At 39.5% G+C, this 14,058-nt stretch overlaps 1 protein-coding gene across 1 annotated transcript in view; it reads right to left on the bottom strand.

The window, feature by feature from the left end:
* The window catches only part of PCNX1 (pecanex 1), a 133,656-nt gene that overhangs the window by 40,652 nt on the left and 78,946 nt on the right, over nt 1-14,058 (bottom strand). Inside the window, exons 13-19 of the mRNA XM_074955581.1 lie at nt 10,894-10,926; nt 9,798-9,969; nt 7,856-7,966; nt 5,997-6,088; nt 4,169-4,278; nt 3,257-3,362; nt 1,429-1,521 (exon numbers count right to left, since the gene is read on the bottom strand). Coding sequence (XP_074811682.1) covers nt 1,429-1,521; nt 3,257-3,362; nt 4,169-4,278; nt 5,997-6,088; nt 7,856-7,966; nt 9,798-9,969; nt 10,894-10,926 — 717 coding nt within the window. The remainder of the gene's footprint in view (nt 1-1,428; nt 1,522-3,256; nt 3,363-4,168; nt 4,279-5,996; nt 6,089-7,855; nt 7,967-9,797; nt 9,970-10,893; nt 10,927-14,058) is intronic.

Raw genomic sequence — 14,058 nt, 5'->3', positions numbered from 1 at the left:
CCGGACTCCTCATTGTTTTTGTGGATACAGACTAACACGGCTACTCCTCTGATATTTAGAGACATGGGTATGCATTTTACATTACAGCAGTGCCTACTGCGAGAGCTAAATTGGGGTTATGAATCATATTTTCATGGGTAGCAAGACGGCTGTGAATTCCCAAAGTTAAAACTTTTCATAGGGGTCTGTCTAGAAGCTCATTTTTAAATTTCTGTCGTCTTTGGTCATTTAAAATAAACCTGAGTGTAATAAACTATTTAGTTAACGCAACAGCAGATAACCAACTTTCTTAGTTGGGGATGGAAGCCACATTCATCAGGGATGGGTGGAGTTTGGGCTTTCCCTGGAAGAGAGGTCTGCTTTAGCAAAAACTAGTGTGGATGTGGTCATCTCTACTCAACTAGAAGGACCCTCCATCTGAAAATGTTTAGATCTAAAAATAAACTGACACAAATGCTTAAGAATAGCCTCTCCATTTTTGTAATTATAGAGAGCAATAGAATACTGGAATCCTTCCAGAATTTATGCCATTTCTTTTCTTTGCATTATTTGGAACAGTGATGCTGGACAAACAAATTAGACATTCTAGTTCTTCCAGGTAGCCAAAATTCAGCATATGTCATCTGTGTAGCAACTTGGCCCGTCATATTTGCCCTAGCAATTTGATCTTTTGCTCAGAGTGAAAGTTATATTTGCTTTCAATACTGTAATCAAACTAGACAGTTTCAGAAGGTTTCTCCAGCTACTTAGGCAGCCACTCTGGTGTGTAAATAGCAAATTCCGCCACTGGATCTGCTTAGACAGACTCCTTCACCCACACAATCCTGTTGCACAACGTGGCCTTAAGTCACATGTCAAGCTGAAAATATTTAAGTGTATTCTGAAGCATATGCTAATGATAGCTAGGCTGATAGGTGGAAACTTAGAATGCAACTGTAGGGAAAGGTCTCCTGCCCCCCTGATACCCTGCGAGGAACCATCCCTCTACCCCCCACTTCCATCCCATGGGAGATGGACACTGTCTAGCAGCCACAACAGGTGAAACCCTTTTGAACCTTTTTGTCAATTTACTTTCTCCCTTCTCTAGAATGAGCTTGTAGGTATTTCTGTGGGTGGGTAGAGTGAAAGAAGGGCGCTTTATCAAAAAGAGTGGAGCACTTAGAGAAGTAGAAGTCGGGAGGAGGGGAAGAAAAGGGAGAGGAATATTGGGGAGACAAAAAAATTGAGATTTAAAAGGTCTTCACGGCAGGTATTAGTCACACTGTATGTCTGAATAGCACCTCGTGTAAGTCATGCCCCAAGCCCAAATGGGGCCATTGGGTACAACCATAAAAGAGTATTAAATAGTAGCATTAGCAAAAAGGCATCTACAAGAAAAGAGAAAGTACAGGTATTTTATAAATTGTGAGGCATAATGCAATAACTTACCTGCAAAACTGTGAATACTGTACTGACATGAATTGCAAAATAGAGTACACCAACGACGAGGCACACTATCAGGTCAGATTGTAACCGTTCATTCTATGGAATAAAAAGAAAACAGCTTAGAGGACATAAATTTTGGTACTCTTCTTCCAGTCCTAAGGTCACCTCCACTTACCTCTTAAAGGAATATGGGGCGCTACTGTCAAAAGATTTCAGCACTGGCCTAAATCTGCTTCCACTGAAGTCAACTGAACTTTCCTCTCTAACTTTGACAGCAGCAGCAGTTAGATAAGTGCTTTCAAAAATCCCACCATTTTTATTTCCCAACTCCCAAGAGAGAACTGCAAGAAGCACCAGTGCATGGAAGATAACCCTTACTTAGCTGGTCTTGATCAAGGGCATGTGTCCAAATGATTTAATTTAACACATCTAATCACTGCCATACGTGAGAAGTTAATGGACAAAACACTTTCATTCTGGATATTCTTCCCTTCCAAATTTGAGCCTATTGCCTCAATGTAGGTAAGTGAATTAACAACTTTTAAGGCCAGAAGGAAACATCTAGTCTGTCCTCCTGCATAACACAGGCCAAAGATTTTCACCCAGTAATTCCTGCATCTAGCCGATAACTTCTTGCTGTGCTAGAGCATCTCTTAGAAAGACATGTGATCATGTTTTAAAGACTTCAAATGAAATAATCCATCACATTCTTAGGTAAATTTTTCCAATGGTTAATTACTCTTGCTATTAAAAAAAATAATGCCCGCACATAAATTATTTTTTTTTCTGAATTTGTCTAACTTCAGTTTGCAACCATTGGATCTTGTTACGTCTTTGCTAGATTAAAGAGCCCCATACTATCTAGCAGTAAATCTTTTCCCCATGCAGGTACTTTCAGAACACGATTAATCTTCTCTTGGATAAATTAAATAGACTAAGCTTCTTAAGTTTCTCACTTACTGCTTGTTTATGTGAAACAGGATAACAACTGGGTACTGTTATTTTCACAAGCATTTACAGTGGATTTACTCTAGGTATCCAAAGAATGTGATGATAAAATTAAGTCAATAAAGCAAGTCTCCAGTGTTCCTAGAAGCAACTCATTCTTCATTTAAAAAAAACCCAGCAGCTTTCCTTAGTTTTTAGTTTCTGTGTGTGGGCTGGATTGCCCAAAGCTCTTGTTTATCCAAAAATACTGAGTTAACATCTTTTGGCCACTATCACTCTTTTTCATTTGAGCCTTTATACACACACCAAGTATTACTAGGTTTATTTAGGTACATATTAAATTGTGAACATGAGTTACAGAACACCATCAGTTATCCTTCACTGCTCTATCATTTTGGGAGTTCTGGCCTTCCTAATTGTATCTCTTTTTTGATAGCTTATATTGTCAAGACAAAGGTAATACTTTTTCCTCATGGCTGTGCATTTTTAATTGGATGTATAGATAAAGATGCAGTGTTGTTTCAATACTGATAGTCAATGAGGCAACGAACTCAGCATTTTATATTCAAAGTGGAAATGCATTCTAAAGGTAGATGCAGTTGGTCTTCTGAATGTAAAATTTTGACTCAAATACCCATTAGCATTAACTCAATCCTTAAGGAGTTATTTTTCACTGTGTTAAATACATATACCTAAAATTCTTGAAGTCAAGTGAAAGTCAATGGGACTTGAATGCCTCACTCTCTGGAAGTCCAAGCCCTGGACTGCAGAGTATATAGTGCTAACAAATTCCAGCTAACCCAACACCAAACTAGTACATACTCTATTGTCCAGGATTCAGTTTATGTCTGGGTTGAGTTTTACAAAAAGCAAGCCTACTTACCACTGAATTTCTAAGTTTTTCAGGTAAAGGATCTTTGACTTCAGACAGAGGATCCTCTGGGTTTTTGTCTTCAGAATTAGGAAAAAATTTTGATTGTACTAAAGAGCTAAAAAGATGCAAAGCAAGAATTCACTGTGATAAATACATTGCTTAGGGTGGGTTTAGACGAGGTAACAAAATCAGAGGCCTATTACAAATCAATAGAACATAAGCAGTCCCAATCTGCTATCTTTTGTGGCTCAATTTACTTAAAGGAGTTTAGAAATCTCAATAGGTATATAAAGGTAAGCCTATCTGTTTGCCGCATCTCTCTTTTACGGGAAGAAAAAGCTCAATAAAATCTGTTCAGATTTTCCAACCCCCAAGTAGTCTCTGTTGGTCCATATACAAAATAGGCAACCAAGGACTCTAGTACTAACTAAAGCTCTGACAGACCAACCCACACTCCTTTAATTTGTAGGGACATACTGACGAAGCAGCCAAACTCGCAGTAGATGCTACTAGTAATAAAGCTTGATATAGCCACATCTGGAAGCTTTCCAAAGTATTTTTATGGCCTCTTTACCAGTAGTATCTAAGTGGCTCACCACTTTTCCTGTATTTATTCTTGCAACACCTCTATAAGGTAGGTAAGTACAATTATCCCTATTGCATACATAGGGAACTCAGACAGAGATTAACTGATTTGCCCATTGTCACAAAGGAAGTTGTGGCAGCATAAGGAACTGTACCTGGGTTTTGAGAGTTCCCAGCCAGCATCCTAACTACCAGATCACCACTCGTCCCTCCCTTTTGTTTTCCACAGGGTTGGGCCAACATCAGTTTCAGTGGTACTACTGGGTTTCTACTAATGGTCAAAATGGATCTCCTTTGAGAGTTGCCTTGAGGACAGATGTACAGTCAGTAACTTACAAAAGTACAGAAGGGTCACTACTTTGTCTGCTGAGATGATAGGATATCACTACTAACAAGCCACAGAATATTGAGAAGAGGACTGGAATATGCTGGCCATCCCAAGAATCCTGGGGATAGAAGAATTAAATTTTAACAGAAAGACAAGAATATGTAAAATCAATATCACAAATCAGAAAACTTAAAAGTAATAAGAAAAAGGAAAGATGTAAAAAGTCATATGCTTTTAAAAATAAAGGTATTTTGTTAAAATGTTAACCTATACTTTTTGTAAGTTAAAGCCTTTAATCAGTTTGAACTTTCTCCTGTTCAGGTCAATGGAAAACTCCTATTAACCTTCATGATCATGTCCTAAGAGTGCTACAGTCTGATCAAGCATAAAGTTAGAATGCCCATGTTAATACACTTTATTTGTATAATTAGTGCTCATTTAATAAATCTCTACATATTCGCTTCTAGTTTGCCTATAACCATGTTATGCAAGTGGTGAATACCATACGAATACTATAATAAACTGTTTTCAACTTTCCCTTGCGGTACTTGTTGACACGCCGGGACTGGGTCGTCTTGGAGTCGGGTTGCTTGGGAATGCAGCCCAAAACTGGTGGTAAACTCCATCTCAGGCTGTAATAAATTGGTGTGCCTGTTTACTATGCTGCATCACTTGGGTTCAAAAGTAATTCACAAGGAATCCTCATTTTGGTTTTAGAAGACTACAATAGTTTTATTATTTGCTGTTTATTTTACAAGTACCACACAGCCATATGTAATTTACCCATGTAATTAAATGTTCAACAGTTTTAATGTACTGTACATACCATTTACCACACCCCCCATGATCATAATCCCTTAAAAAATTATTTAAATTGCAGGACTATGTAAAAAAGTGTCACCTTCTTACTCAATAGAACTAATCCTTTTGTAATGTTTGCTGACTTTAGATGAAAAAATATTTACTCTTACTATGCTGGATCTGCAGGGATCAGATTGATTTAACAACATTTTGTTCTATCTTGTATATCAACTGATTTGTTTACTACGATCTAATCAGTTACACCCCTGCAAAGATACTGAAAACTATTGCGGATCTATAGGTTCACCGAAGGCACAAATTGGCTAGTAAATCTTTCCATCATCACAAGTAATAAAAGAAGCAAGGTTGACTCTCAAAGCCCAGGTTGATCCTGCAGGACTTACAGTTAGAAAAAGTCATTTTACTTGTAAACTGAGCACATTTGACCTAGAAATCATGACACACTACACACAAACATGGAAGTCAGTGTCATATTTTTTGTTGCTTTTCAGAGTAAAACTGTACTTTGAGCAAGTATACATTTTTCTTTGTTCCCTTGTGCTTGTCAGCTGCCTCTCAACCCCTCTCCCATAAACAGATATTCACCACTTCAGCAGAGCAAACTATTCCCTGCTTTCTTTTCAAAATTAGCATTACTGTAAAAATGTTTTATTTCTAATTTGCATCATCGGGAGTGAGTTTTCAAATTCAACCTTTTGGATGAATCAGAAAAAACATGAATGCATGAAAACAATGCAAGAAGTTGACCAGTTGCTATATGCCCCTCACAAGAACCAGTGCAGAAAATAAATTTAAGGGAGATGGGGAGAGCTTCGCTGAACACAAGTGCGTATTAGATAGTTACATGATCTTATGAAATTAAACATATGGCAAAGTAAGTGTAAAACGTTACCAAATCAGAATGGTAACACTTTACACACACTTTTCACAAATGTAAATAAGTAGACAAAAGTGAAAGGCAGTGGAGAATCAAATCCTAAATATTTATTTATATACTATCAATGTACTGCTTACCTTCAGGGCGCCATAACACAATCCATACAATAATGCTACTGCCACAATACTACAGATGAAGCTGTAAAGAGCTGCAAGCAGGCTTGTAGTGGCTGGAAGTAAAAGTGGGGTGGGGAAAAGGATCAGCTGTACAAACTTGAAAACGTAAGACTTTTTAAAGTGGACTGAACAAAAAACTACAAAAATTGCAACAATTTTTTGCTTCAATACCTGCTCAGATGTTAGAAAAATTCTACCAATTCCTACGTCGCAAATACCATCTCTCTCCCCCCCCCCCCAAGTTATTTTTCCAGCTGAGCATGATTTACATGTTTTGTTTACCATTTATTCAACAGCACTGCCTTGGGAATAGTCAACTATTGCTGCAGCAAAAGCAGTAGATGAAAGCTGACACTATGTTAGACCTATGTGATCAATCTTCTAATTCTCAGCAATAAACCAGAGAATATTTTCCCTTTTATAAACAAAATATAAATTTAAAAGCTGGAGGCAATTTGACACTCGATACTCTTATGGAAGGTTAAATTCGGAGCCCCACATAGTTGATAGCACTATTAACTTATATAATCTGTTCTCATTTTGGTTTTTGTTGATGAATATTTCTTGCAAAAAATGTTTTTGAAACATCACTGAAAAGTTAAACTGAGCAGCTAGTAATGAACACATGTCTTGGGATAAGGAGATTAGGTAACACAATAGGTGAGCTTGGTAATGAAGTGATGAGAGATGTTTTCAAATCTTAGTGAAAGTGCAAGTCAACACTGCATCAGGAGCACTGCACGACTGAAAGTGACTGCTCAGAAATCTGAGAATCACAGAATCATAAAAGGATGCTGCAGGAAAGGTATTAATTTAAATGTATACCTAATATTTAAACTGTGCCCATGAACCCTCACAGATACAGGTACGCTGAAGATGTTTGCATCCTCACCACAACGAAAATTAGTCAAAGAAATGTATTGGGCTCAGTGCTGCTCTTTTGTATTCCCTGGCCCTGAGGAGTGTACAGTATGCATAACTTATCTGAGATGAAAAGAAAAGAGCTCTTAGCAGTGCTCAACAGTTACATCGCAAGCTAATTAAGCCGCTATGTTGATGGATTTAAAACCAAGTTTGGCCCTGGTCAGATTGGAGAGAGGCTGTGGATAAAAGAGTAGGGAAACTTTAGGGTGGATAAGTGAGGGAGAAGCAGTAAGCAATCCTTAAGTAATGTAGAGAACAACAAGGAGATGGGAAGGGAATAGGGAGTTCTCAATACAGTTACACTTTCACCTGCCTTGAAGTGTGAACTGCAAGTGCTTTGATAAACGGGTTATAAAGATGTCACAGTTCTACATATCTTGGGCATTCATGATCTGCCTTTTTACCATCGTATCTAGATACCAAATACAACAATTGAAGGAATATTTTTCTGTGAATGGACCATTTTTCTGCCCCCCACCCAAGTGCAAGTCTCTTACTGGATTTACATTTGATAGGTTTTTAAAAGGGAAGTGAAGAGTTTTCTCCTTTTCTGCACTGCCCCAGAATTGAATTTTCTACCAGTAAGTTATTTTGCAACTTTTTGAAACAATAAGCTCTGACAATAAGCTCTCTTACTGTAAAAGCACACTTGAGGGACTATTTTACTTACACTTTCACTGTGAAAGGAATTGCTCTTTGTTACAGAACTGTGCTATGTAAATGAGTATAGGTTCTTTTCACTGACTTCAGTGGGTTCTGTATTTTAAGCCCAGACCTAGAAATCATGTTACTAAATACACTTTTAAATTACATTATTAATTTGATTTGAAAAATGGTAGCAGCTGCCTGGTCTATTTAATACTTCCCTCTATCTTTGACATAAAAGCTGCACTCACCATTGCCACCAAAGACATGAATATCCAGCTGTTCACAGAGGTACATCACAAATGTATTCACCTGAGGCAGAAGACCAATGAAGAATACTATAGGGAAACACAGCGTAAATACTACGGAAAAGAAAGGTGAAAAAAGTGAGTATGGAAAATCTGATATATTGCAATACTCTTCCTAGTTTCTTTACGCTCTGTGATATAGTCAAACAAGATACAATCCAACATTGCTATGGCTATACTATAGGGACCTTCTAACTGTTTCCAATTGTATTAGACTTCACTTTAACATCCACCTCCAACTTAGATTAGTCACGACTTTCCAACATTCAGAGGGATAAGTACATCTTCGCTGACTCCCAATTTAATCACCAGTGAAATCTGTGTGAGCCGGTCTAACGTGACTGGACTTTTATATCACAACCTTTTCATTTTCACATAGTAAAGATCAGGGAAGAGGGTCTTCAGGTATAAAGTCTTGTAAATTTGTCACTCACAAGAATGAAGGCTCTCATGCCTCTCATCAGATCACTTGAACTCCATGGAGGAAATTCTGGCCCCATTTAACTCAACGGGGCCAAAATTTCACCCTTGCTTTTATTGTGCTACCATAGGTTTGTTTAACAATCAGAAGAACCTCACTGCAACTGATAAATAAGTTTACAAATTGAAGAAGAGAGGACGTTTGTTTCTTTAATTCTAGCTTCCCTCCATCCCTGTCTCCTCCCCTCTGCCCCCCAAGATAGAGGGCAACCATTCGATTGGACATTACACATAGGTTATATATGCTTTTCCACCACAGTAGAGACATCTTAAGCTCCTTCTCTCTCATCTTAGTTCAGACTACCTGTATCGAACTGTTGTAGCACTGTTCTCTGACAGACATTTGGAGTGGATTTAGACTGTCTATGAACCAGGTCCACATGTCCCACTTCGTGGCCAAATGATAACAGATGTCCTAGTTGAGCTCTCATTAGTCTAATGCCAGCACATGGCAATGAAGCCAATCAACTCTGAGGTTTGTCTTGCCCTGCGTCTGTGTTCTCTGGCAGACAGGTCTTACTTCTCCAGGAGTGAACGAATTCTGGTTCAGATCTGTGCTCTTTGCTTCTCCTCAGCGGTTTAAGTTTGCCACCAATGTACAGTTCTTTGTGGAATGCAAAACATTTTGTGAAACAGTGCCCTCAATGTTACTAGCTGCTTTGAAAGCACTTTATCTGAAATAAATTACTGTTAATTGTTCAGAAAGAAGAAGAATTTAGGGGTGATGCACTGATCACTGGGTTTTATGAGCACAATTATCAACACAAGTACAAATTGCATAGATTGAGACAAGCCTACCTGAGCAGAATACTGGAAGGAAAGGATTAAGAACAGGAGAGAGAAAGAGAGTTAAAGTACATTGAAAGCTATCTCAAAGATGGACAGAGCCTGAAGAAGATACCATTGCCAATCATGTTGACCAATACTGTCTCATTGTTTACTTGTACTCCCCAGTCTGTCCATAGCCATCTGCTGCCTCTTGTCTTATAGAGTGTAAGCTCCTCAGGGCAGGGATCATATTTTGTTCCACATTTGTACAGTGTTTAGCACAATAGGGTCCTGTTACATGACTAGGGCTCCTACACCCTACAGTAATACAAATAATAAACACACTACCACCAACGGTGATACTTATTTTAAATTCCTAGCTGTTTAGAGTGTGAAAATTTTCCTCTCTCAAAGCTCTGTTATGGACACCAGAAAGCCTAAAGCTGCTCTCTCAAATGAAAGGAGAGTGAACCGGGGTCAGAATGTAGTGCTGCAACAGTCTGACACAGAGATCTGGAACTGAGATTTAGATGATAAAAGCCTAAAATGCCTCCACTGTAGTGGAATAGCCAACTCTAACCCATGGTTAAGATAACATCCCGGTTATTGGATGTTCATGTACAAAAAAATAACTCACCTATAACTAAGTCCCTGGCAGACAGCAGCAGCAACGGGTTGGTGAAAACCATTCCATACAACCTGAACCTTGTTGTAGATGTATTTCTGCTACCATAATCCAACAACCATATAAGAGCGCAACACAAACAGAAATAAACAGGCCGACTATAGGCTATGATACGATTATGACCCTGAAAATTATAGAAGATTTGTTTCATTACTGAACAGAAATGTGCTCTTCACATTTATAATAATAAATTCACATAACCACAAATTTTAATTTTTGTCCATCCTTTTCTCCAAAAGCCCTCTCCCATAGTTTGTCAATATCTCCCAAAGAATATTTTATGACAGTACATCAAGGAGTTTTTTTAATCTGTCTTATATTGGTGTAAAGACAAGGACACTTATGGCTCTAATGTTCAATGCCTTTCTAGATGAACAGATTTTCCTTTATTCTCCATCAGGTTTTTAAACAACGTTCCTTACTGAGATATTAAAAACAACAGGACTATACTCCAAGTGTTCTTGTAAACAAAACTGAAAAAATGTGTGTGTTTTTATTAGATGTAAACCTCAAACTAAGAAACATTTTGTATTTATTGGTCAGATTTTGCTACTGCTAAAAAGCCACACTGTTAGATATGTAATAAAAAATACAGTAATTACAACCTACAATACTATACATAGCTTCCTTAAGAGGACTGATACAGTTTCTCACCTCTGGCTTAGGTCACAAGTAAAATAAACTTCTGTCACACCAATCTAATACATGCATAATAAAATTTCCCGCTGAGTCTTCCACAGTAACAATCTGAACTCTTTCCATTTTCAAAAGTGCTTTATAACTACTCCTCATAATACACCTGAGAGTTAAATAGTCACGATTTTAGAGATTGAAAAACTACAGCAAAGAGGTTGTGACTTGCCCAACCCACAGAAAGCCATAATTGGAATTAAATACTCAAATTCCCAATCCTGTACAACAATAGAAGTCTCTCATCCCAAAGATGGCACTTCTCCCCAAATGCAGAGGACTCAGGCAAAGAGTTAATCCTCAATAGTGGAAGTGCTGTACCCACTAGGGCACTGAAATGGCATACGCATTGACTTACATGTCGAGGGGAAGAAGAATCTGGTTGAACACTCTGAAAGTAAAATGGAAAGAGAGGAACATTATTTTGGGGCCTGCTATCTTTAGAGCAGTATTTCAGGTGGTAACCCTGAATCAAGGTAAGATTCCAGGATTATTATACAGATAAGAATCCAGGAGTGTCACTCCATCTGTGTATCATTGTGAAACCTAGAATGTCTGTTGAACCAAAGTAAAGCAATGGAAACAGTTTCAAGCATGGTTGAGAGCTCTTTTGGTTCAGAATATCACCACCTGCAATCATTCTGGGTTTCACGGTCTGTTACTATCCAGTTTTTAAGTTCTCGGCCGTTTTAACTTTATGAATAACATCTGAGAGACAGCAAGGCACATGTCTATGCCATGCCAAGAGTCCTCAACCATTGTGATAGAGGAAACACCAACCATTACCCTGACTCTACAGCGAATCTGCATGCAACAATTTCATTGGTTGTATGAGAGAGACTATATAGATCATAGAATATCAGGGTTGGAAGGGACCTCAGGAGGTCATCTAGTCCAACCCCCTGCTCAAAACAGGACCAATCCCCAACTAAATCATCCCAGCCAGGGCTTTATCAAGCCTGACCTTGAAAACCTCTAAGGAAGGAGATTCCACCACCTCCCTAGGTAATCCATTCTAGCACTTCACCACCCTCCTAGTGAAATTTTTTTTTTCCTAACATCCAACCTAAACCTCCCCCACTGCAACTTGAGACCATTACTCCTTGTTCTGTCATCTAGTACCACTGAGAACAGTCTAGATCCATCCTCTTTGGAACCCCCCTTCAGGTAGTTGAAAGCAGCCATCAAATCCCCCCTCATTATTCTCTTCTGCAGACAAAACAATCCCAGTTCCCTTGTAAGTCACGTGCTCCAGCCCCCAAGCATTTTTGTTACTCTCCGCCAGACTCATTCCAATTTTTCCACATCATTCTTGTAGCGTGGGGCCCAAAACTGGACACAGTATTCCAGATGAGGCCTCACCAATGTCGAATAGAGAGGAACGATCTTGTCCCGCAATCTGCTGGCAATGCTCCTACTTTACAGCCCAAAATGCCGTTCGCCTTCTTGGCAACAAGGGCACACTGTTGACTCATCCAGCTTCTCATCCACTGTAATCCCTAGGTCCTTTTCTGCAGAACTGCACCCTAGCCATTTGGTCCCTTGTCTGTAGCAGTGCATGGGATTCTTCTGTCCTAAGTGTTGTCCTTGTTGAACCTCATCAGATTTCTTTTGCCCCAATCCTCTAATTTGTCTAGGGCCCTCCATATCCTATCCCTACCCTTCAGCATATCTACCACTCCTTCCAGTTTAGTGTCATCTGCAAACTTGCTGAGGGTGCAGTCCACGCCATCCTCCAGATCGTTAATGAAGATATTGAACAAAACCGGCCCCAGGACCGACCCTTGGGGCACTCCACTTGATACCGGCTTCCAACTAGACATGGAGCCATTGATCACTACCCGTTGAGCCCGACAATCTAGCCAGCTTTCTATCCACTTTACAGTCCATACCTCTTTAACTTGCTGGCAAGAAGTGTGGGAGACCGTGTCAAAAGCTTTGCTAAAGTCAAGGAACAACACATTCACCGCTTTCCCCTCATCCACAAAGCCAGTTATCTCGTCATAGAAGGCAATTAGGTTAGTTAGGCGTGACTTGCCCTTGGTGAATCCATGCCGACTGTTCCTGATCACTTTCCTCTAAGTGCTTCAAAATTGATTCCTTGAGGACCTGCTCCATGATTTTCCCAGGGACTGAGGTGAGGCTGACTGTCCTGTAGTTCCCCAGATCCTTCTCCTTCTCTTTTAAAGATGGGCACTACATTAGCTTTTTTCCAGTCTTCTGGAACCTCCCCCGATTGCCATGAGTTTTCAAAGATAATGGCCAATGGCTCTGCAATCACATCCACCAACTCCTTTAGCAACCTTGGATGCAGTGCATCCAGTCCTATGGACTTGTGCTCGTCCAGCTTTTCTAAATAGTCCTGAACCCCTTTTCTCCAGAGAGGGCTGGTCACCTCCTCTCCATGCTGTGCTGCCCAGTGCAGCAGTCTGGGAGCTGATTGTGTTCGCGAAGACAGAGGCAAAAAAAGCAATGAGTACATGAGCTTTTTCCACATCCTCTGTCACTAGGGGGTTGCCTCCCTCATTCAGTAAGGGGCCCACGCTTTCCTTGGCTTTCTTCTTGTTGCTAACAAACCTAAAGAAACCCTTTTTGTTACTCTTAACATCTCTTGCTAGCTGCAACTCCAAGTGTCATTTGGCCTTCCTGATTTCACTCCTGCACGCCTGAGGAATATTTTTATACTCCTCCCTGGTCATTTGTCCAATCTTCCACTTCTTGTAAGCTTCTTTTTTGTGTTTAAGATCAGCAAGGATTTCACTGTTAAGCCAAGCTGGTCGCCTGCCATATTTACTATTCTTTCTACACATCGGGATGGTTTGTTCCTGCAACCTCAATAAGGATTCTTTAAAATACAGGCAGCTCTCCTGGACTCCTTTCCCCCTCATGTTATTCTCCCAGGGGATCCTGCCCATCAGTTCCCTGAAGGAGTCAAAGTCTGCTTTTCTGAAGCCCAGGGTCCGTATTCTGCTGCTCTCCTTTGTTCATTTTGTCAGGATCCTGAACTCTACCATCTCATGGTCACTGCCTCCCAGGTTCCCATCCACTTTTGCTTCCCCTACTAATTCTTCCCAGTTTGTGAACAGTAGTCAAGAAGAGCTCTGGGTTACTTGGCCCAAGTGCTACATCTGAGACATAGCACGTGGCTTTCAGCTACTAGAAATCTGTAACCTTTGTAAATATTCACTAGATACCTTATGAAATTGAAAACACCTGCTGGGGACCTGACAGAAATTCCAACACTAACTAATCTGACACTGAGTAACATTTTACTTTGGAAATTTAACTTTGACAAGCTTCTTCTCTGCGTGTATTTTCAGTAAGGACTAGCGTGCAAAAACAGTTAACTTCTTACAGCAAGCAGTTTTTGACTCATAAGTAGACAGTTAAATAGAGATTGGGAATCTGGAAGAGTAATTTTTACACGTCTCATAACACAACATGATTATCTTTAAGTTTTATAGAAGAAATTCTCATGCTAGAGGAGATCCAAATTACTTCTGACCCATTCTTCTTTTCTCAA

This window comes from Natator depressus, chromosome 6 (assembly GCF_965152275.1).
Source record: "Natator depressus isolate rNatDep1 chromosome 6, rNatDep2.hap1, whole genome shotgun sequence".
NCBI lineage: Eukaryota > Metazoa > Chordata > Testudines > Cheloniidae > Natator > Natator depressus.
Note: the sequence above shows the minus strand (reverse complement) of the source record. Positions and strands in the feature narration are given on the sequence as shown.